The following is a 21,697-nucleotide window of genomic DNA, read 5'->3' as shown; positions in this document are numbered from 1 at the left end:
CTATACCTTCTTTTTCTGGCTCCAAATGTACAACCCAACACTCAGAGCCAAGCATTCAGCCTGTAGCTTTCTGGTCAACATCTGCCCTCGTGATTCTCAAGACCTGTTCTAAATACGCGTTGAAATTTCCAATAACATCTATGCCTGCCATCTTCCCCCGATCACCGCCCATTCATCCTCATCCTGGCACGCTGCACCACCACGCAGCTTCTCAAGATAGAAACCCATGCGTGGTCCTTGACCCTTCATTCTCTCCTTCCTGTATCTAATCAATCCATTCACTATCCCGAGAGAAAAAAAAAAATCCTAAATCAATCTACTTCTCTACTGTCTTTGGAGCTAATAACTTTCATCCAAACCACCATCACCTTCACAGGACTCAGAGCTTCCAATCTGCTGTGCACACAACCCAAGGAGGAGCTTTACAGCACAAACCTGATCACATGAGGCCCCTCTCCCCCACCCCCGGTGGCTTCCCATGGCGCCAAGAGCGTGGTCCAGAGTCCTTGCCTGGGTCTGCAGATGTGAATGAGCTGGGCCTGTCTCCAGCCACATCTCACCCGCCCTGTCCTCCCTAGAGTCTCTGACAGCGTGTCCCTCTGCGGGAGTGCTCACCTGCCACCTTCCCTCCCTAACCACCCAAGTCCCCACTGTTCTGACCCCACGTCGTTTGCTTCCTCCACAGTATTTTTCAACTTCTTACATACTTATTTTTATTCCCATTTATGGGTGATCCCTCCTACTGCCATGCATAGTTCATGCTCCAAGAGGTGAAGGACTATGTCCGTTCTGGTGACCTCATATGAGAGCCCAACCAAGGGGCTCAAGACATCCGAATCAGGAAGGCTCAGAAATATTCATTCGGGATCAGTAAAATGACCAGGCCAGCCTTCCTACCCATTTTGTATTAGTAGCAGTGCCCCACTGAGTCCAAAAAATGCTTCCACGGTCCCAACACACAGGGAGGGCCCGGGGCAACCGAGACCAGAGGGTCAGAACGGGCCGCGGGCTGCCCTCGCCGGGGTTTCCTCAGGGACATTTCACAGCTACAGAAAAGAAGAAAGAGAACACGGCATAGCCATGCTTGCCACTCGCTTGCTATGCTTACTTGCTCTTTCTCTCCACACCCAACCTCCCCACACACAGGTGCGCAAACACACACGTTTTATGGTGAACCATTTAAAAGTGAGTTACAGACTTTGCTGTCATTTCACATCTAAATACCTGAGCATGTGACTCCTACCTTTTCAGAAGGCCACCGTCGCCCCAGATTTGACCCTGAGGCAGTCACATTATCTAATATGCAGTCCATGTTCAAGTTTCTACTGTTCATCCACATCCTTTGTCGAAGTTGTCCCCCGCCCACATCCCACCCCAAACAGGGCCCCGTCTGGATCCCCCATGTACACGTAGTAGTCGCACCCCTCGGGCCTCCTTTAACCTGGAACTGTCTCCCCAGCATTTTCTGTCTTTCGTGACGCTGACGCTTTGGAGCGGTATCTCGTCAAATGCCCCACATTCTCGATCCAATTGTCTCCTCGTGCCAAAGCCTTTTCAGCTGGCAGATTCCCCACTGTGTGTGCACACGCAAAAGTGTGCTTTCCTAAAATCTATACAGTGGGAGACTTTACAGGGGGAAAAATAATCTGAAAAAGTCTTCAACTCTGGACATCCCCGAAAACGAAACAAAACAAAACAAACAACACAACGCAGAGGGTGTGGCAGCTCCGGCCATGCTCCTAGGTGGCCGCCAAGACGTGGCCAGCCTCACCCACCTTGAGCCCTACACGCTGCATGATCTGACCGGGGAAGCCTCACTCACCCATGTAACTGACACGGCCGTGACCAGCCCCGCCCCCAGGTGACAGTGGGTCCCTGGCAGCGAGATGCAATCTCTTCTTTGGGAACCCAAGGAATTCCTGTGGCTGCATCAAACTCCAGGGCAGGTAGGCTCTGATCCCTCCAACCGCTGCCCAAAAAGGTACCTGTGCAAACCCCACCCCACCCACCACCACCACCCATGTGTGGGAGTCTTGAGTCATCCTAAATGCCCCAGATGACATCTGGGCACCTATCTGACTGCCTCTGGAATAACTCAAATGTTTAAAGTTCCACTGCAAGTGGCATTCTTGGAATGCAGGGGGTTCACCTCAGGAGACCTGACCCACATCTAACTGAAGAGGCCCATCCCGCTAAATGAGACATGATAAACTCAAATAATATCCAGGACTCAGTTACCAAAATACCATTCCCCTTGACCTTTATTTTTAGCTTATTTCAAACTCTAAACTATAAACACAACACCAAAAGTCTATGTCCAAAAACTCAATAATTATCAAATAAATAAAGCCCCCAGATCATCAGAATCGATGGCAGCGTGCCCTAAACCAGCTCTTCTCAACTCAGCTGCATCCTAGGATGGTCACACCCAACCCTGTCTCAGAGAAGGGACGTCTTTCCTGCTCACCTCTGCAGTGCCACCAAAGGTTTATGAGGGTGAGCTGGCTTTTAACCTTACTGTGAATAACGCGATAAACATTTTCCAGGTTGCACAAGACAAGCAAGGGCTTGATTTGGCAAATGAACACATCCAAAATGCCTGTTTTTTTCAAAGACATTTTTAACTGGCATCCACCCAATCGAGGAGAATGTGAAGGACTCACTTTTTGGGAAGCCAGGTACTCCATGCCTCTGGCCAGCTGGTAGGTGCACGACACCAAATCCTTGAAGGTCATCTGCTCCTCGGGAACACGGTTTATGTCATAGGAGTATTCCATCCCGGGTGGCCTCCGCGCTCGGAGGTACTCACGGAGGTTGCCTTTCGAGGCGTACTCAACTATGACGTAGAGTGGCCCTGTGGGTAAAGGAGACACGCTCCCTAAGGCAGTGAACCCAGGATCTGCCCTGGGTTCTATGATTTAGTTATCACAACCCAGTACTTCTGCTTGTTGGTTTTAATTTAAACACACAGAAAAGCACACACGAAACTAGAACACCTGCTTTCTAATCGCTCCAAAATGACAGTTGACACTTGGTCAAGATAGCCTCAAAAGTCTTTGAGTCACATGAGTGTCCTTCCCCTGTCCCTCCGGGTCTCTCACCTGTACCCTCTTGGAAAGCAATGGATATCACGAAGTTGCTTCTTCCAGTTCAACTTTTCCATACACATATGTATCAATAAACAGTGTATTATTCTTAATCACATAAGTGAATAATAAAAATATACAGCTCTGCAACATTTTTCCATTATATGATATCCTTGCAAAATCTACTCAGGCTGATAAAAAATCTAGATGCTTCCTTTCAACAGCTACATACAGGCATACCTCATTATTGACCTTTACACTTCACTGCACTTCACATGTATTGTTTTTTGTTTTTTTTTTGTTTTGTTTTTTTACAAATGAAAGGTTTGTGCAACCCTGCGTGGAGCTTTCCACGCAGCTTTCACTCACTTTGTGCCATTCTGGTGATTCTCACATTTCAAACTTTTCATTACTATATTTGTTATGGAAATCTGTGATCAGTAATCTTCGATGCTGCAAATGTAATTGTTTTGGGGTGTCACAAACCACACCCACATGAGATCGCAAACGTAATCCATAAATGTTGCGTGTGTCTGACCAGCCATCCCCCCCAACTCTCCTGTCTCCTTGGGCCTCTCTATTCCTTAGCACAATATTGAAATTAAGCCAACTAATACCTCTAAAGTGGTTTAGAAGTGTTCAAGAGAAAGGAAGACTCAATTGATAATGGCAAACTTCCTTGTTGCCTTATTTTAAGAAATTGCCAGTCGCCCCAACCTTCAGCCACCTCCACCCTGATCGGTCAACAGCCACCACCATCAAAGCGAGACCCTCCACCAGCAAAAGGATTACGACTTGCTGCAGGCTCAGATGATGGTCAGCATCTTTTAGCAATAAAACATTTTTTAGTTAAAGTATGTACATTATTTTTTAAGACATAATGCTATTTTACTACGCACTTCACAGAATACAGTATAGTATGAACGTAACATTTACATGTACTGGAAAACCAAAAAATTGGTACGATTTGCTTTATTGCAGTGGTCTGAAACCGAATCCACAGTATCTACAAGGCAAGCCTATATATTCTACCACAGAAATGCACCACTGTGTTTATCCATTCCTATAGGATGCTTCCAGATTCTGGCCATCACAAACAGTGCACGATGAACATTCTTGTACGTTCCTTATACGCATGTGCAATCATTTCTCCATGTACCCCACAGACAAGGGCCTGGCAAACTACAGCCCACGGGCTAAATCTTGCCCACGGCCTGTTTTTGTAAAGTAAATTTTTTTTTTTGGCACGCAGCCAGGCCCATTCATTTCTGTATTGGTTGTGGCAGAAATTTGCACAATGACAGCAGAAATTAGTAGTCGCCACAAAGCTAAAAGTATTTGCAATCGCCCTCTACAGAAAAAGTCTTCCGACTCCTGGTCTAGACCTACAAGAGAACTTGCTGAGGCAAAGGCGGGCACTTTCAAGTTTACTATTGTCCAGCTGGTTCCCAAAGTGCCAGCTGGCTCTGATGAGAGGAGCAAGGGTCTTCCTCCTCCAAAGGTCGGTACTGTGTCCCTGCACACCTCACTCCTCTCTTAAGCCCATCGTGGAAGCCCAGCCATCTGCTGCCCAGAGTAAGACCTGGCTTCCTCAAACCCCGTTTTAAAAGAACTTGTCAACCAAAACACAGAACCTTATTTTGAGAAATTTCTCTCAGCACTCACAAATCAAAAACATGAGGAGACTGCCTTTCCCAAACACCCTCCAGACCAAGTATCCCACAAACAAGAGGATACTCTGGGCCCTCCTGTCCCAAGTCGCCCAGCACCCACCCTTCCCTTCCCTGGTCCCCCAGCTACAGCCACAGAGTCCCCTTTGTATTCAGGGCCAGCAACAGCTTCCTAGGGGATTTTAAAGAGAACCTGAAACATGCACTTGAGGTGCCTCAGGAGCAAATCCAAAACTCCGACCATTTCCCAAATGACGCTAATGCTGACCCACGGAGAATCTGGATGAAAGCATTTTTCCTCCTACTCACCGTCCTGAGTACAGGCTCCGAGGAGATTTATGATGTTTTTGTGTTTTCCAATCATCTTCATCATCTCCATCTCTGACACTAGATCAGACAAGTCCTTCTCCGTGGCATCATCTATGAACATTAGGTAAAATTAAAAATCCATTAGTTTCTTCTAACCTGTCAGCTGTTGCTGTTAGTTGCCAAAAAACTTAGGTGAAACAGCATGAAATTAAAGGACCAGAGACGACTTTTTCCAAATCGTCTCCCTCATTTTACTGGTGAGGGGGCAAAGGCCCAGACAGGGAACTGCCCTGCTCCATGTCAAATAGTTAATTCGAGGTCAACGGGGTCAAAAGGCAGAACTAGAATGTAGGCCTCTGATGCTAAGGCCGATTATTTTCCAGCAAACCTCACAAATGTGTGGTGTCTAACTCTATCGTGAAATAATCCCATCCTCTGGCAGATCTAAGGTGCCTCAGAAAACCACAATGAATTCCACAGTGACTGCAAGTGACGGTGAGGATATCTGGTGAGGAAAAGGAAGACGGGGCATCTCAAACCACTACAGACCAAGTGCTGCCACCTCGAGCCCTCACAGCCGTGAGAGCGCTCACGAATGGGTTCGGTAGGCTCCCCGTAATTGTGTGCAAAAGTGTGAGTGTGTGCACACATATTTGGAGTGAGTGGAGGCCAATGCCTTCCGTGGGCCTCACAAAAGAAGCTGTGATTGCCATCCAAAAAAAAGTAGTTTTCTGAACCTCTGCTCTAACTCCTTAAGCAAGAATGGCTCAGGTCCTGCATCCGTGGGCTCATCATTAGGTCCTAAAAAGTGGCAAGACTTTTTCCATATGTTCCCCTCCCCGTGACTTTGAGCTAATTCAATATGGGAAAATCTGGGCTGACTAGGAGCCATGATGCGAAAAGCTTTTGAGATTCACAAAAGGAAGTGCAACACACTCGACTGAAGTGTAAAATCCACATTGACGTACAAAGGAAGGAGTCACACCTGTGGTGTTCTCTCCTCCAGTCTCTGAGCTCCACTGGCTATGAAAAAAGGCCCCATCACGAGGGCTCTGAGGCTTGTGTCCTCCTCCGTCCTAACAGGGAAGGCCCGCCTGGGTGTAACGAGACAAACAGAACCCCCTTTCTGCAGTATCCCATGTACCTGAGAGGCAGAACCGAAATCAGAGGTCCTGCGGAAAGAGATAGGAAGCCTGGGACCTTCTCCCGACTCACCCCTGGTTTGTGGCCAGAGGCTGCCAAGGCCAGTTTGTGTGAGGCACACAGCCCACCACACCTGCCACGCAGAAAGGCGAGGGCCCGCAATGCTTAGGCCACGCGGGATGCAAGCAGGAGGCCGCCTCCGTTGGTGGAGCCAACACGTGGGGGTTAGCACACACACCCAAGGTGGGGAGCAGCTCAAAACACCCTGGTTCTCCTTGGAAGCCATTTGGATCAAGAGCTTTAATAAAAATAAACATCTTTTTGACTATTTCCAGCCTGCTATGTGATGACTAGCCCGGGAGAAATCACCGAAGGTCCAAATCCCTACAAGACATCCGGTATCCCATATCCCAAGAGCTGCCCTCTCTGCCTGGATCCACGGGAAAAACCAAGCTGGGGCTGTGCTTTCCGAGATTCCTCACAACTGTATTTACCATGTGACCGTTCCCCTAACTCCTCGTATAAAGGAACGTCAGGGAAGGAAGCATTTAACGCTTAACAAGTTCCTCAAGCGCCTGGACCCAGGCGCGGTGCAGGGCAGGAAGGTTCACGCAGAAACGTTCGGCTTCCGGGAACACCGCTTGGCGTTTTCCTCTCGCGGTAACTGTTCACATCTCGCGGTAACTGTTAACACGTCCCAGCAGGTCCTGCACCAGCGCCGATCCTGTTAGGACTCTACCAGATTTCCACATGACGTGCCCAGACCAGTGTCATTTCCGCTTCGTTCCTCTCACAAAAGAAGTGTGGCCTCCTCTCCCTGAGCCCCCTCGCTCCCTCCAAAAGGGCCAGTTTTCCTTAACTTGTCAATTAAGGTTTGGGTTCAGACACCGATGTACCAACACTCATCTAAATTAACCGATTATATGTATCACTTGGTATTTTCGAAGCACGTGAAACTAGGGAATGAGGCAACACCGTCATCTGCAAGGAGTCGAAGAATAACAATCTTGGAGGCTACCAGTTTCTGACAAAACCGGCTCTTCTTTTTTATGAGTGCACCCAGCTCAAGATAAATAGTCTGTCCAAGATGCTGATTTATACCGAAAACTCCTCAACCCCTAGGTCAACTATGTGCTCTCTGACCCCCCTGCCACGATAGAGTTCACATGACACAAAAGGAACATTCTTGATAAGCCTTTGCCGTTGCCCCACCCCCACCCCACCCCCCCCCCCACCCTCCCTCCCCGTTCCTCTCACAAAAGAAGTGTGGCCTCCTCTCCCTGAGCCCCCTCGCTCCCTCCAAAAGGGCCAGTTTTCCTTAACTTGTCAATTAAGGTTTGGGTTCAGACACCGATGTACCAACACTCATCTAAATTAACCGATTATATGTATCACTTGGTAGTTTCGAAGCACGTGAAACTAGGGAATGAGGCAACACCGTCATCTGCAAGGAGTCGAAGAATAACAATCTCGGAGGCTACCAGTTTCTGACAAAACCGGCTCTTCTTTTTTATGAGTGCACCCAGCTCAAGATAAATAGTCTGTCCAAGATGCTGATTTATACCGAAAACTCCTCAACCCCTAGGTCAACTATGTGCTCTCTGACCCCCCTGCCACGATAGAGTTCACATGACACAAAAGGAACATTCTTGATAAGCCTTTGCCGTTGCCCCACCCCCACCTACCCCACCCCCGATCCTCCTCCTCCCCACTCACCTTTCAACATCTTCACTGCCACCGTGACTGCTTCCTTGGGCTTCTCTTTGTCGATTCCCACTGCTTCAGCCATGACCACTTGCCCAAAGCAACCTTCCCCGAGGGGTTTGCCCAGCGTCAGCCTAAGAGTGTAAATAGGGGATTAGCACACGGCATCTGGTGAAGGGGTGCAGCGAGGGAAATTCCAGAACTAAATATAAAAATCTTTCAGCAGCTTGCAAAAGCGTAGGGCGTTTATCATATGGAACTAATGAGACACGGGGTACACACGCGCTTGAGTATTTTCTTAGTGACGTTTTGGAGAATGTCAATTACTGCGGAACAGCTATTAAATTTCACATTTGTATTCTGGATTTATTTTCTTTACAGAGGGTATCCATGCTGGTGAGGTGGTCAGCTTTCCTAAGTGCTAACAAGGTGGGACTTCTGATCTTGAGCCAAGAGAATATTCATAATTCAGAATGTCTCATTTTTTTTTTTGTCTCAGTGATGTCTTTAAAATCCTTGTATATTATTCAAATACCAGTGGATTTTACGGTCACATTCTAGGGCCAAGTTACATGATATGAAACTTAAATGCATTTCAAGGGATCTCTCATTTTTCACTAAAGGCAAAAAAAAGTTTTTTAAAAATTAAGGGGAATTTTTTTTTTGATGTGACAATTTAGAAATCCTTACAAATACCCAAAATTAATAATGAAGAAAATCCAAAGTGAACACAATAAACTACATTCTAAGGTCAGAAGCTCTATACACATCATACTAATAGCCATATATTATCCTTGGGCATTCCAGAAAACAACAGAATGAAGTCGTCTTTGGAACATGTATGAATGTGATTTTTTCACGTAAGCATAACACAGCAAAGTACTGAGCTGACCTCAGTAAACAGTGTTTCTGGTAAGCACACAAGGTTTGCAAAAGCTAAACAAAGACTGAGGGCAACGTTTGCTATGCTGAGGTCACTCCGTTTCTATGCCGAACTAAAATTAAATTTAATATCTTGGTAGAAAATAAACATTTGCATTGGAAAAATGGCTAATTTATGTCCTATTGCCCGGCTACTACAAGCATAACAATCCTTTCTTTGTGTAACTTCTGCCTCCAATCTAATAAATGGCTTCTAAATAGCCTTCATTCATTGGAAATTTGCTCCACCTACGTTTGTGCAAAATGCTGTTTTGAAATGCTCAGCACTCAGATTTTCCACACTGGGGGTATCCCAGGGTGGGGGCTAACCGGCCAGCACATACAGACTCCCACTGTTAGCTGCGGTGTCACAAATGGCAAAAACTACGGACTGAACCTTAGAGCTGCCATTGCTTACGATATGATCGCAGCTCCCCAACTCAGCCCTATATTCACAGGACTGTGCACACCCACCCGCCCACTTGTATAATTGAACCACGGAGCTGGGAGGGCTCACTAGAAGCACCCTCTCCACTCTCTACAGGTAAAGAACCCATTCTTTGTGTTTTCTCTGGTGCCTCTCCAGTAAATAAGCCCTGAAAGAATAAATGAATGAGTGAATGAATGAATGAATAATGGTCTTCTCACTACAGTACACAAATAAACCGGAAACTGCTTTCATTGACACTAACGAGATAATTTCTATACAATTATTTGCTTCTAACTTATGGTGCATGTTAATCTCTCTAAACTGGCCGCTGGGAAACAAAACGTGTGTGGAGTTGCAGGAATCAAATTTACAATGCCGTGAAATCTACCTCCCCTCCCAAACAGCTCATCATATTGTCTCTGGAAAAGCTCACCATTGTAGAACTTCCAAATTTGCATATGAGCTCCTTCTATAGTAATGCAACACTTCTCTGACAATCTCAGGGTGACACTGCAAATGTCGAGGCAAACAGGGCAGCTGTAGGTGGGCAAGTCAGGAGCTCATTCCCACTGATCGGATGCAGCTATGGAATCAGCGACCTTCACCTTCCTCTACTCTCAAAGTTCTTCGGACTCTAGCACGAGAGGTACCCAGGAGAGAGGCGACGGCCTTTCAATGACCATCGTGCTTCATTCGGAAGGTGGGTCTGGGAGTTGGTTCCTGCCTGGCAGACTGAGGGCTGGTGGCCCAAGATCTGTCCCACGTACTCTATGTCTAGCGCCACTATCTCGCTGTGGTTTGTGGTTCGGAGCTCCCAGATCACCAGTACATGAAGGAGGTAAGCTCGCATAAGCCAAGAACTGTGTTCGGTCAGTCCTAGGAGGTCTCTACCAAGACCTTCATTTTACAGGCAGGATGTTTGGAGCATTAGGTAACTCACACAAGGGGGCCCAGCCACTGGCTGGCAGAGCAAGGATTCAAACCCAGCCCAACACAGCCCAAAGTACATGGACTTGAATTCAGCCCAAGCAAGAACCACAGCTCCCAACAATGCCTCCCAACAGAGTCCGGGGCCACACTTTGACTGAATATCTGAATGGAACATATCTATGACATCTAATAAGGAAAATACTATGGACCACAGGAAATTCAAGGTTAGATGCCACATCTGAAGTGCTTCAGCCTGATATTTATTACATTAATAATGACTAAAAATAGCAACACTGAGTAGAAATTCTTAAGACGATCTATATCCTATACCTAATTTCTCAAAAGAAATAAACTACAGAACAGTCATAGTCTAGTAACCAGAGTGTGGAATGTCAGATCTGTTTTATAAATGGGATGATTCCACTCTTATTCCATTTGACTGTGTTTGAATTGTCCAGAAAGTTTTTAAAAATGCTGACAAGGCACCGTCTTACTTGGGGACCAGCCATGGCTTAGTAGCTCTGTTTTAAAAGAACTATTTTTTAAAAAAGAGAGAGAAAGAATCCCCTTCTTTTCTTTTCAAGGAGTTGAATACCTAGAAATACAATGTCGCTCACTCCTGTTGACACCATCAAAGCAAGATCTTTGCAGTTAAGGGTCATAACAAGAAAATGTTTCTCCAAGATCCCCATTTATACCTAAATCTCCATTTGGGGCCATGCCCGATAGAAGTACTCACTTATCTCTTGGAAACTCCCATTTTGGGTCCTCCGGTAGTTCATACTCGGACACCCCTGCCAGCATGGGGGTGTCTGCTGTTGAGGACAGGCGTGTTGTTATCCTCACCAGTGGGGTGTTGGAGTTCATGGAGGAGCTGGACTCAGCAGAAACCTGGATACAAAATGCAAAGACACAGATGTGATCCTGGCTCCACCTGAAAAGGCTGGAAGCCGGCCAGAGCCCAGCCAGATGGTCAGCTCTCAGGAAGGAAGAAAAGCGGGGGCTGGTCGAAGTCACGAATTAAGGACCAAAACCACCCGGCTCCATTTTTTCTGTCTTCCTGCCTATGCAGTACTAGACTTCACCCAAATTACATGTTCCTAAGACCAGGTTTTCAAACATTTGTAGACAAGGCCTGATCAAAACATGAGTCTTCTTTCTGTCCTAATTCCTTACTACGGTCACTTGAGGACAGAGAGACAGACCCCATGAGCTTCATTGCTGCCCAAGATATTAACTGTATTGGATCCCCAAATGATCAATCTCTGTGCAAACCAGCTCAGATCATGAATCAATGTGCTTATTATGACTTGAAAACTTTGGGACAATCAGCTCTTCGATAGTTTGTGTCTTCTGAAATGAAAAGATTGTATCTCCAGGAACCAGCTCTAGGGTTTGAGTGTGACAGGCATTCCAGTAGCGACGAGCACCTTTCGACCTGAGACCCAGGTACTGGGGGCCACGCCTGCTTCTCCCCAGTCCTTTTGGGAACTGGTCGATGCCCAGGCCATTTGGTGAAAATCGACTTCCTCTTGTCAACTTCAGTTTCAGAAGCCAGTGGATTGAATACGTGGGACAAAGAGTCAAGAGAAAGAAAAATACGCCTTTATTCATTGTTGCACGGGCAGGCAGGGCAGCAAGCACATTGGGGCTTTGCTGAGGCTTCCCGCTTACCCTGACCCGCTTCAGCCTGCGCCTGATACAACGGTCGTTTCTTAAATAGAACATCTTCCCCGTGCTGAATTCTACAAAGGATGCAGGTACAGAGCCCACCTGAAGGCCGCCTTGAGATTACTGCACAACCCGGTCCACGCACGGTGTGGCCGACCACCACCTCACCTGCGAGCCACGAACAGGACTCTGGCCTAAGGCAGTTGGAACAGGGGTTCAACGTGATCCAGCAAAGCAGCCCGCCAACCCACCTCGGTTCTGTTCCCTGCGTGACCGCCCAGGTCAACCAGCGTCCCCAACTGCAATTACAAAGACTGGGTACAAATGAACATCAGGATGAACTTTCACAAGGTGGAGGCTGGCCTCACCCCACGGTGACCTGCAGACCTGAGCTTCCCCAGGAACGTCCTTGTCAGAAATCCTTGGTTCTCCTCCATAAGCCCAGGCTGCCCTTCTCTGGAAACCCTCAGATGGTGACCGAGAACGGATGGGAGGAAAATTGCTTCACAAATAGGAAGCTGGTTCTGGTATTAAAATCAAGAAGTAGGCAATTTTTAAGGGAAAATGTCTACTATCTTTTAAAACGAATACATTTCTGAGCCTCTGAGAAGCCTTTCTGGCAGAGTGAGTTACTCCTAAATTTTATTTATGTAGATAATATGAGCAATGTTTATTCACTGCGAGTAACATAATTAAAAAAAAAAAAAAAGGAACTGAAGAATCATTAATTTTGGAGCTAAGAGAGGCCTCATGGAGAGGTTAGGCTCCAAGAGGCTGGCACCTCACACCGAAGTGTCTGGGCCACACAGACAAATGGTGGCGGCAAAGACAAAAAGATGAAAAGGTGACTGTGGACCCCTTCCTCCCCACTAGTGACATGGACTAGGCAGGGATCCCGCCCTGCCAGACAGCTTCAAAGGCCCCTCCACAGACCCCAGTGGGCCTGCTCTCACGGTGGTCGCTGACCTCGGCTGCCGGGCCCCCCAGAGGACACCTTTGAGACTTACAGTCTCCACCGACCACACAGGTGCCCAGAGGTCCAGACGCAGAGAAGCGCTCAGATTCAGGAACAGGTCTGGCTGAAGATACTTCCCCAAACCCTAACGCCCTGTGTCAGGGCCATGTGCTGTGCATGCAAAAGGAGGCTGGTGTTCTCAAAGGCCAGAAAGTCTTCTGGAAAGTTCTCCCGCGTGAAGAGGCAAAAATCCCCGCTCATTGCTTTGAGACCTTAGTGCTTGAAGAGCACAGGCAAGAAGATCCAGAAAGTCAGCAATGAGACAAGACAGGCCCCATAAGACTGAGGTCCAGCAAATTCCAAAGCCAGGACACCCTCAAGGATACGCCGGAGGAAAGCAGCCTCCCGTGCAAGCGGGGAGAACACGGGCACTTCAAATTTCTTCAGGAAGGATGCACAAGAGACTAAACAATTTTGGGTAGAGAGATTAGGAGTTGAAGGAGGGAGGAGACTATGCCCCTTACTTCAGAACTTTCTAGACCATTTCAATTTTATAACCAATGCTTACGTATCTCTTTCACGTTTTAAAAATAAGTGAATTCTTTAACATTAAAAATATGTTTTTAGAAGAGTAAGGATCTGAACTGAGGCATATCTCAGGGAAAAGAAAATGAAAAGCACGTGCTTGAAATAACTTGTTTGACTTCTCAAACAAGTTAGAAATGACGAGACCACTGCTTCTGCCTCTCCCCTCTGCTGCCAGGCTGAGCTTTGTGGCATCTCTGCATCCACCCCAGTGACTGCCCCCTAGCAAGCAGCCAACCCTAGCTGTGCTGTTCCTATGCTAATGATTTATGTGGTGGGATTCTGTGTCGGGCGGCAGCATCCTGACCAAATGCACCCATGTGCGGTCTGATTGTCGGGGTCCCCACCCCGGTTCCAACACTCACTGACTGTGAGAGCTTCAGAAGGTCACCTAACCTTCCTACACTGGAGATTCATTATCTGATAAAAAGAAACTGGAACAGTTCCTACTGCAGTGACCTTACTGTGAGGATGAAATGAGGTCACACCTGTACAGTGTTTCGTGCTGAGTCTGGCACTTGCCAAGAGCTCACTTAAGATTTGCTACCAACACCACAATCGTTTTTCTTAGCACCTTTTTAGAATTATTTGCTGCCCAGAACCAAGGGAGCTTATGATGGCATCTCCCTCTACGGAACCTGGAGCATCTGGAGCCTAGGGTTGCTCTATATGTGAGATGCTGTCATACTGTGTGACACGAGAAAGGGGAAAACCCACTGGCCCTACAGCCTGACTGCAGAACAGACAGGATACACCTCCCTGGTTTGTATGATGAGACCTGCTCACAGCCGGAATGGCCTGAGGCTCCAGCAAACAAAAGAACAAACCTAAGAAATAAAGCATCCAGGAGTCAGGGGACAGAGGACCTGGGGACTATGACAAATATGGCTTAGAGGCGGCTTAAGAACAGAAACACTGAACAGTCAGAAGTTAAGTGCTCTGTAGCTAACCTATGACCCAAAATAAATCTTTACCCACAAATCCGTGCAAAAGTTCACACACATATACATCTTCCGCCAGAGTCTCAAGGTTCTCACATGAAAGCTTTTAAAATGGAAAACCTTTACCAACTTTGTTCTGTCATTATTATTAAAATTTTTAAATGGTGTTTACAAAAAAGATCATTTATGGAAATTTAGTTCAGATTAAGTGTAGAGGCTTTAGATTCAATATAAAAAAAATCCGGAAAATACTTTTGTAAAAAACACAACGGGGAAAAAAGGTAAGAAAATGTCGAAAGCGTAAGGAACTACAGAATTCAACTGCTCTGTCTACAGAGGTCTATCTTAATTTTACCTCCATGCATTTTTACTATGCTTTTAAAATCCCCGCTGGGACTGTAAAGTATGACTGGCTTTCTCTTCACTCCATTTTGCTGAGAGCTAACACGTTTCCAGGGCTTGGCTGGACATCTTGCAGGCGATTCCTCCATGTTTCCAATGCCATGTGTCGCTGGGACATCCTTCCTCCAGACCACACCCATGGAGGGATTCCCACTGCCCACCTTCAAACTCTGGGACGTATTCGGCACTGTCAGATGATCACTTCTTTATTTTTATTTTTTTATTTTTTTGCACAAAATCATCATCTTCCCTATCAGATACTTTTTTCCAATTCCAGGGTTTCCTGTTTACCTAATTTAAAAATATTCCATGGATGGTGATGATTAAGTTATTTATACACAATAAATGCTAACGCACTCATAAGCTGTCTTCCCCCTCCAGGACGGTGGCAGGAGCACTTTCCTAGTGTGTATTTTCAGTCTCAATTTGGCTTCCTCACCTTCCAGAATCTCTTTACCATGTGCCATAAATCAAGCTTTTAACTAACTGCTTCTTGTGTATGTCCACAGTACATGTAGGAGATTAAGCAAAGGAAGTGGGTTTTTTTTTTGTTTTGTTTTTTCATTTCTTTTAAAGGGCCACCATGAAATCGTGTTATCTCTTTCTACTAGATTAGACTGAACAACAACTAGGGACTTCACAGGGAACGGAGCAGGCAAAAGCAAAGATGCTACGCCAGGGGTGATGAACATCCGTGTGTTGATTCCTGAGCACTGACAAACACCCCCAGACCACAGCTTGACTCTTAGAGACTGTGAATCCACGTTCCCACATCAGAAGAGAAGGCTCTAGACCTGCCCACCACCGCCCTCCAGCCAAACAAAATGTTCTCACCACCTCAAGCCGGGTGGCTGAGACAAAGGTCTAAGGGGTTGCTCGGGTTGGATCCGTTTCCCCTCAGTAATGAAATGTAGGTAATCAGGCAGTTTATCAGACACTCACTTTCCTCCCTTAGCAAGGCTCTGCCTCCCCCAAACATCCTCCCAAGGCTTGGAGAAAACCCATCAGAACAATGGCTCACCGGTCCCGGAGGGGCTGGTTCTTAGGAAATCACATCAGCCAAAAGCCAGGTCAGATCACAGTCAAACTGTCTGTCGTCTCTCTCGAAGGCTGAGAGAACCACCAAATAGGGGCCAGGGAGGACAAGGCGCCCCCACAAAAGGGCAGGCTCCAATTAAGCCATCCATGACCGTTCTAATTACCCGAATGTTTTCTGGAACCAGTGAGCTTTCATTAGGCCATTTGACTGACCAAACTATGGAAAATGTTCCAAGATCATGATGTTCAGCTGCTAGGTAGTAGGGGAGCTTCTAGATGTGGCACTGCCCTCCACAGAATTTGGTGTGGTTAATCATCATCAACACACGGCCCCCAGAACTGGCTCCTGAATCACACATGCCACCACGCCCCCCTCATCTTGCTCCTGTGAATGACATCCTTGGGGATGTGCCGCTTGCCTCAACGATATTGTGATGAAACATGACCTTGACTGTCCTTGATTTTCCTCTGGTTTTCGATCTACCTGTATCAGCAACCAGGAGGGTGAAACTAAAGCGAGAAAAAGAATCCCTGCAGCCCCTTCTGAGTCGCCAGTGGCGGTGGGAGAGTGTGCACTGCACACACATGTCTACCCCCCAGGAGATGGGTACACCCTTCTATGGAGACATGCTACCTCCCGGATGCACGTCCGGCTCCAGAAAGAACCATCGGATGTATACACTGAAAAACTGATTCGACAAGCCCAGCAATGACGCATGCCTCCTGAACAAAATCCCCAGTTCCCTCTGCACCCCCTCACCCACCCTGCTGATCTGTGCAAAACACAGAGAGCGAAGCCCTCTCTTCAACTCATGGACGTGCAAAGGCTGCTTTGCAATGGCCACGCTGTCCACTCACAGCCCCAGAGATCTATGCGAGAGCCAATGAGCTCGCAAAGGAGCACCCGCCCCGCCCCCCGCAAAGGAATGGGAGCAGATGAGCAAGTGGCCGGCACGGTGTCCAAGCCCCAGCCTTGAATGGGGTGGACTCTGTCAAGGGACAGAGGGAGGCACTGCCAAGCACCACCCACCTCCCTACCAAGAGTTGCCCCCTACCCTCCAAGTCCAAAGCCCATCGAGGGTCTCAAAAAAACTCATGGTTCCTGGGAAACGATCACAAGGCACCGAAGAAAACATTTTTCGACCAAAACAAACAAACAAACAAATTGAAATGTCTGTCTTGCACCAGTAAGTCCAGTACAGATTAATAAATGTCAAGAAGGAAAAACTCACAATGGGATCAAGGAAAAAAAAGAAACAACTGCTCTTGTTCTAAAAACAAGAATCGACTGAGCTGCGTGAAATGCTGTATGATGCGTGTCGGGGGGCGGGGGGAGGGTCAGGGCCAACGAGATAACATTCAGACTCCACCATGAAGACGCTGAGGGCCACCTGTGCACTGGAGGACGCTGGGTAAGTGCGGCATGAGGAGCAGCCTCGCAAATGCCTAGGGACGAGCCATCCTCGAGGTATCTGATTACAGGCTCACCTGTCACCAAGTCAAGGCATCCCTGGCATCCTGTGGAATTTTCTCTTTCATCAGCATGCCTGCCAGCCTTTCTGTGGATTTCATTCCACTACAGCCCGATCACCCACTTTTATCCAGATACCTGATAGGCATCTCCTCCACCACAGGGACTAGGCTTTCTGACCCAGCGCTCCTCGTGCAGGATCACGCATCCCATCGTGACATACGCGAGGGGTCGAGGTGTACCGACACTCCCCTGAATGAGTTTCTCTCTCAGATTTATTTCTCCAGGGGACCGGTATTTGCCCACTTGCCTCTGTCTCTCTCAAACTACCTGACCCTACCGAAACACAAAGCAATTACATTTTAAACGAAGCCTCCCACTCAATAACACTGGTGAAGGTGACAGGCCACGCCTCACATGGAGCCTCGGTGAGACCGAGCACTCAGAAAATTACCATGAACAAAGGAAGGAGGGAGGGAGAAAACAGGAGGAGGAATCTTAATGTTCTTTTCAGCTGCGCACGGCAGTGTGGGAAAAGTGGCCAACTTAGGTGGAGAGGAGAAAGGCCAGTCGGCCAACGGCAAACAAGAACGAGATGACTGGGGCTGAGTCGAGAGGATTTTAGAGGCATCTGCCTCCTTTATAGTGAGTAAAAAGAAGAGCATTGTAACAGCTGCAGAAAAAAAGATGAAATAATTACGGGACGATGATCTAGCTACACCAAATTACAGGTTTCCTCCAGAAGGTAGCATCTTCCCCCTACAAAAGATGGGAACTCCACTCTCTTTCTGTTCCCTAAGGCCGGGTTTGTCGAGATGGTGGCTGTAAGAAGCACCCAGAGGTAACTGGAAAGGAGGGGGTTGGGGGTGGCTAGATCAACCGGAGGTCACCAACTAGGTCAGAGAGTCAACCTTAGGACTGGTGGCCCCATCACTGCTTCTACAACAGAATTCTTGGTGGTGGGAGCGACCCTTTATTCCCTCACTCCACATACAATGTGAGCATTCACCTGCACGCGACGCACATTCCCAGTGCTAGCCCTCGGCCTCCGCGGAGAAAGCCCTGCTTGAAACGTGGCTTCAAAGAAATCGGCGAGGATCTACTCAGCCCAGAGTTTGGAGCTGGGCTAAAAACAGCCAGATCTGTGCCAAAACTGCTGCTGACCAGCTGGTTCCCAGCCCTTCCTAGTGCCTTGTGCAGAGAATGTTACCGCCACCTTATGTCACAGGAGGGGCGAGGCTGGGATTAATCCAGCGTGTCTCGAAGTCCACTTCGAATCACCTGAGGACTTGTTTGAACTGCAGACTCCTGGCCCCACGCGAGACCTACTGAACCACAGTCTCTAGGGCTGAGATGAAGAAATCTCCCATTTTAACAAGTACCCTGTAAATTCTACTAAAATACATACGGAATTAGAGCCAGCGCGTTAGTTGTTTTTACTTGCTGTTTCGGGGGGGAAAAAAAAAAAACTTTATTATAACCGAGTTCCAAATAGTTTTGTAAACATTTTGCATTCACATCTGCCTTCCCCTTCCATCTTCATGATCAGAAAATAAAAAATGACAACACATTTCCTGTCCCATTCCGCTTTGCAGGGCTTTAATTTAAGGCAGAGGTGTAGGCTCTATCTTGCCCCATACCCCCAAAGCAAAATTAAACCAATCAGGAGGTGCAGACAAGCCGCAAGGAACCACCGAAGACCAAGTGCAAGGTTAACAAAAATTTGTTGCCTATTCAATAGAGAAATCGTTCTAGGACCGGCCCCACGGCCACACTTGAGAATGACTAACAATAACATGATGTGTGCATATAATTCTATTTTAAGAATCAAGAGAGGTCGAGCCAAAATCCAGCTTGGAAAGACATCATGGGCCAGTTTAAATCAAGTTGTAGCTCAGATTCACCTCCAGGGCATAGGTTTCTGAGCTTGATTTTAAAAAATAAATCAAAGAGAGCTAGAGTCCCTTTCCAACTAGTGGCATAAGCCTATCTCAAAAAAAAGCTTTAAATCACAGGGGACAAAAGTGGCCTGTGCTTCAAAGAGACCGCTGTGCCAGAGTCTCATCAAAACCACCAGGGCCCTGCCTCCCTGCGTTACGTCCGTCATGCTGATTGGCTGAGCCTCACGCCCTTGTGCTTTCTTGACCCGGAACTTGACTGGATTGGACCCATTGACGCACCAGGACTTGACTCTCCAAGCCCTAAAAACTAACTGGGCGGCCACTAAGAGGCATGTCGGAACTGCTAGCCCCATGACACTCACACAAGAAGCATCGGAGCAGAGGGAGAGAGACCCAAGAGCTGGCTGGGGCACGAGCGACGAGTAAATTTCTTCAAACTCTTTATCTACTTTCTGTTACCTGTCTCCGCAAAGGGATGCGCTTGGTCAGCTTGTGCACAGCCGGCTGGCTGCTGAAGTCTGGCTTCTTGGTCGTGGTCTTCATTCTGCACACGATGACTGTCACCACCATACAGGCGATTAAGAAGACCCCTATGCAGTAAATGGCTATCTCCAGGTAGTCTGGGGAAGTCGTAATCTCCTTCTCTCTTACGGGAGCTAGGTTGTAGATCACAGGAGAGGAACAGATAAGCAGGTCACAGAGTAAGGACACGAGACGGCTGCATCCTGGCAGAACTAAAGGAATCAAAAGGCGATAACCCTTCACAAGGATGGGCTTCCCGACGACTCAAAGCGACAGGGTGGCATGGGCCACGGGCCTGCCACGTACCTCTCTCAAATGAAGGGGAATGGCCAAGGGCTCCTCGCTTTACTGCCAGGGCCCAGGCGGTCACTATCGCTAGCCGCAGTGGGCCTCTGCAAGCCAGTGACCGTGATGGATCGGCTGCCACCGAGACACAAAGGGCAGGCTCCAAGATCACATTCTGTTAGCTATTTGGGCAGAACAGGACAGGCGACCATACCCATGACAAAGGGACTGTCTTCTAATATGGTCTCTGGTGTGAACCAATTTAAAAATTCTTACACACGAATGGGTGTCCACTTTCGTTTCTGAAGGGACGGTGCCTCAGTCTTATCCGGGTAAGCTCTTCCAAAGGAAGATATGATAGGGTGATATACCCCAGAGGAACACAGTTCCACATGACATGAAATAAATATTCATCTAGTGGGCTGGCCCGAAAAGGGTCACATTTCTTAATATAGTCCAGCATATCGTCTAACTAAATAAACGAATGCTTCTAATATAAAGACTGAGTTGTTTATCATACAGAATCATTATGTCCATACCACAAAATGTTTATAATATTCCTTAATCGAGATCCATTTAAATTGGTGTGTATCTGGTTATACCGATACATCATTACAACTTTTAAAGAAAAATTAGAAGTGGTATGGCATGTGAGTATACATAAAATTACTTAAGTTAGCACGTTCTTGTATCAACGTCCAATAATGTCTGCTCTTTCTTTAGTCCTCAACAGTCAATCTATAAGCAGTGTATTTCCAAATAGTATTTTTCTCAAAACGCATTCTTAGTTAATGGGCTAGTACTGTCAGGCAAATCGGTTAAGAAGTGCCAGTTAGGCACTTGCAGAAGGCAGTACCGCACGTAAAAGCAAGCTCAACACAAGAAGCATCTCATCGTTTCAAAGCAAATACTCATAGAGCAGACTCGCAACAAAAGGAAAATGGATGCAATGCTAGTATTTAAGGCTTACACATTTTAATCAGAAAAATACTTGCAAGATAGTCAAAACTCTCAGCAGCACAGCATGAAATGAAATGATCCATTTATTTTTACTAGATAATAAAATAAGCATGCAGGTAGGCACCATACTCTAAAAATAAGGAATTAATAACTGGAGTGGAACATCATGAGCTAGCAAACCACAGTCTACGCAGTTTCCAAGGACATGACAAAGAGGCAGATACATCAAGGCAGACAGTGATTTTCAAGAAAGTTTGAGTAGGATAGAGTTATCGGTTAAAGATGCAGACGGCGACCATCTTTAAGCAACAGGGCTTTACCGATGTCGATTTCTCTGCAGAGCAGAAAGAACATCAAGCCCAAGATGGCAAGAGCATGCATCGCAGTAAAAGCAAACGAACAGTCCATTCTATTGCCACATGCAGCAAGCCACCGATTCCCAAGGTAGGTGCCACACTGCTTCTGTACACGCTACATGCAGAGGTATCCTCCCCAGGCACCTCAACGCACGGCGATCTATTTACCCCTCGGTAAAAACAGAAACTGGAATGAGAGTCCATGTGGGATTTTAGCAAAATGGAATTTGAAATGAGCAAAAATTACTTTGAATTTTACAAAGTAATTTCGACTTCAAGAGAAATAGGAATGGGTGAATTTACACATTGACTCGATGACTCACTAAAAACGTTAAGATCCGTTTGGGTTTTAAGGATGAAATTCCACTGGATCGTAAATGCGAGTGGGGGAATCTCATTGTAAGTGAATTTCCAAGG

General features: G+C 47.0%; 1 protein-coding gene across 16 annotated transcripts in view; it reads right to left on the bottom strand.

Moving 5' to 3' along the window:
- The window catches only part of FGFR2 (fibroblast growth factor receptor 2), a 100,600-nt gene that overhangs the window by 13,584 nt on the left and 65,319 nt on the right, over positions 1-21,697 (bottom strand). For 8 of the 16 annotated variants that reach the window (XM_015590635.2, XM_015590637.2, XM_025047964.1 and 5 more), the window contains 5 exons: positions 19,611-19,813; positions 10,933-11,084; positions 7,925-8,046; positions 5,066-5,176; positions 2,664-2,854 (listed from right to left, as the gene is read on the bottom strand). In XM_015590635.2, the coding sequence (XP_015446121.1) occupies positions 2,664-2,854; positions 5,066-5,176; positions 7,925-8,046; positions 10,933-11,084; positions 19,611-19,813 (779 nt within the window). The remainder of the gene's footprint in view (positions 1-2,663; positions 2,855-5,065; positions 5,177-7,924; positions 8,047-10,932; positions 11,085-19,610; positions 19,814-21,697) is intronic. The other 8 variants (XM_025047965.1, XM_025047967.1, XM_025047973.1 and 5 more) reach the window with 2 other exon arrangements.

The sequence above is a fragment of the Pteropus alecto genome, unplaced genomic scaffold, assembly GCF_000325575.1.
Source record: "Pteropus alecto unplaced genomic scaffold, ASM32557v1 scaffold205, whole genome shotgun sequence".
Taxonomy (NCBI): Eukaryota; Metazoa; Chordata; class Mammalia; order Chiroptera; family Pteropodidae; genus Pteropus; species Pteropus alecto.
Note: the sequence above shows the minus strand (reverse complement) of the source record. Positions and strands in the feature narration are given on the sequence as shown.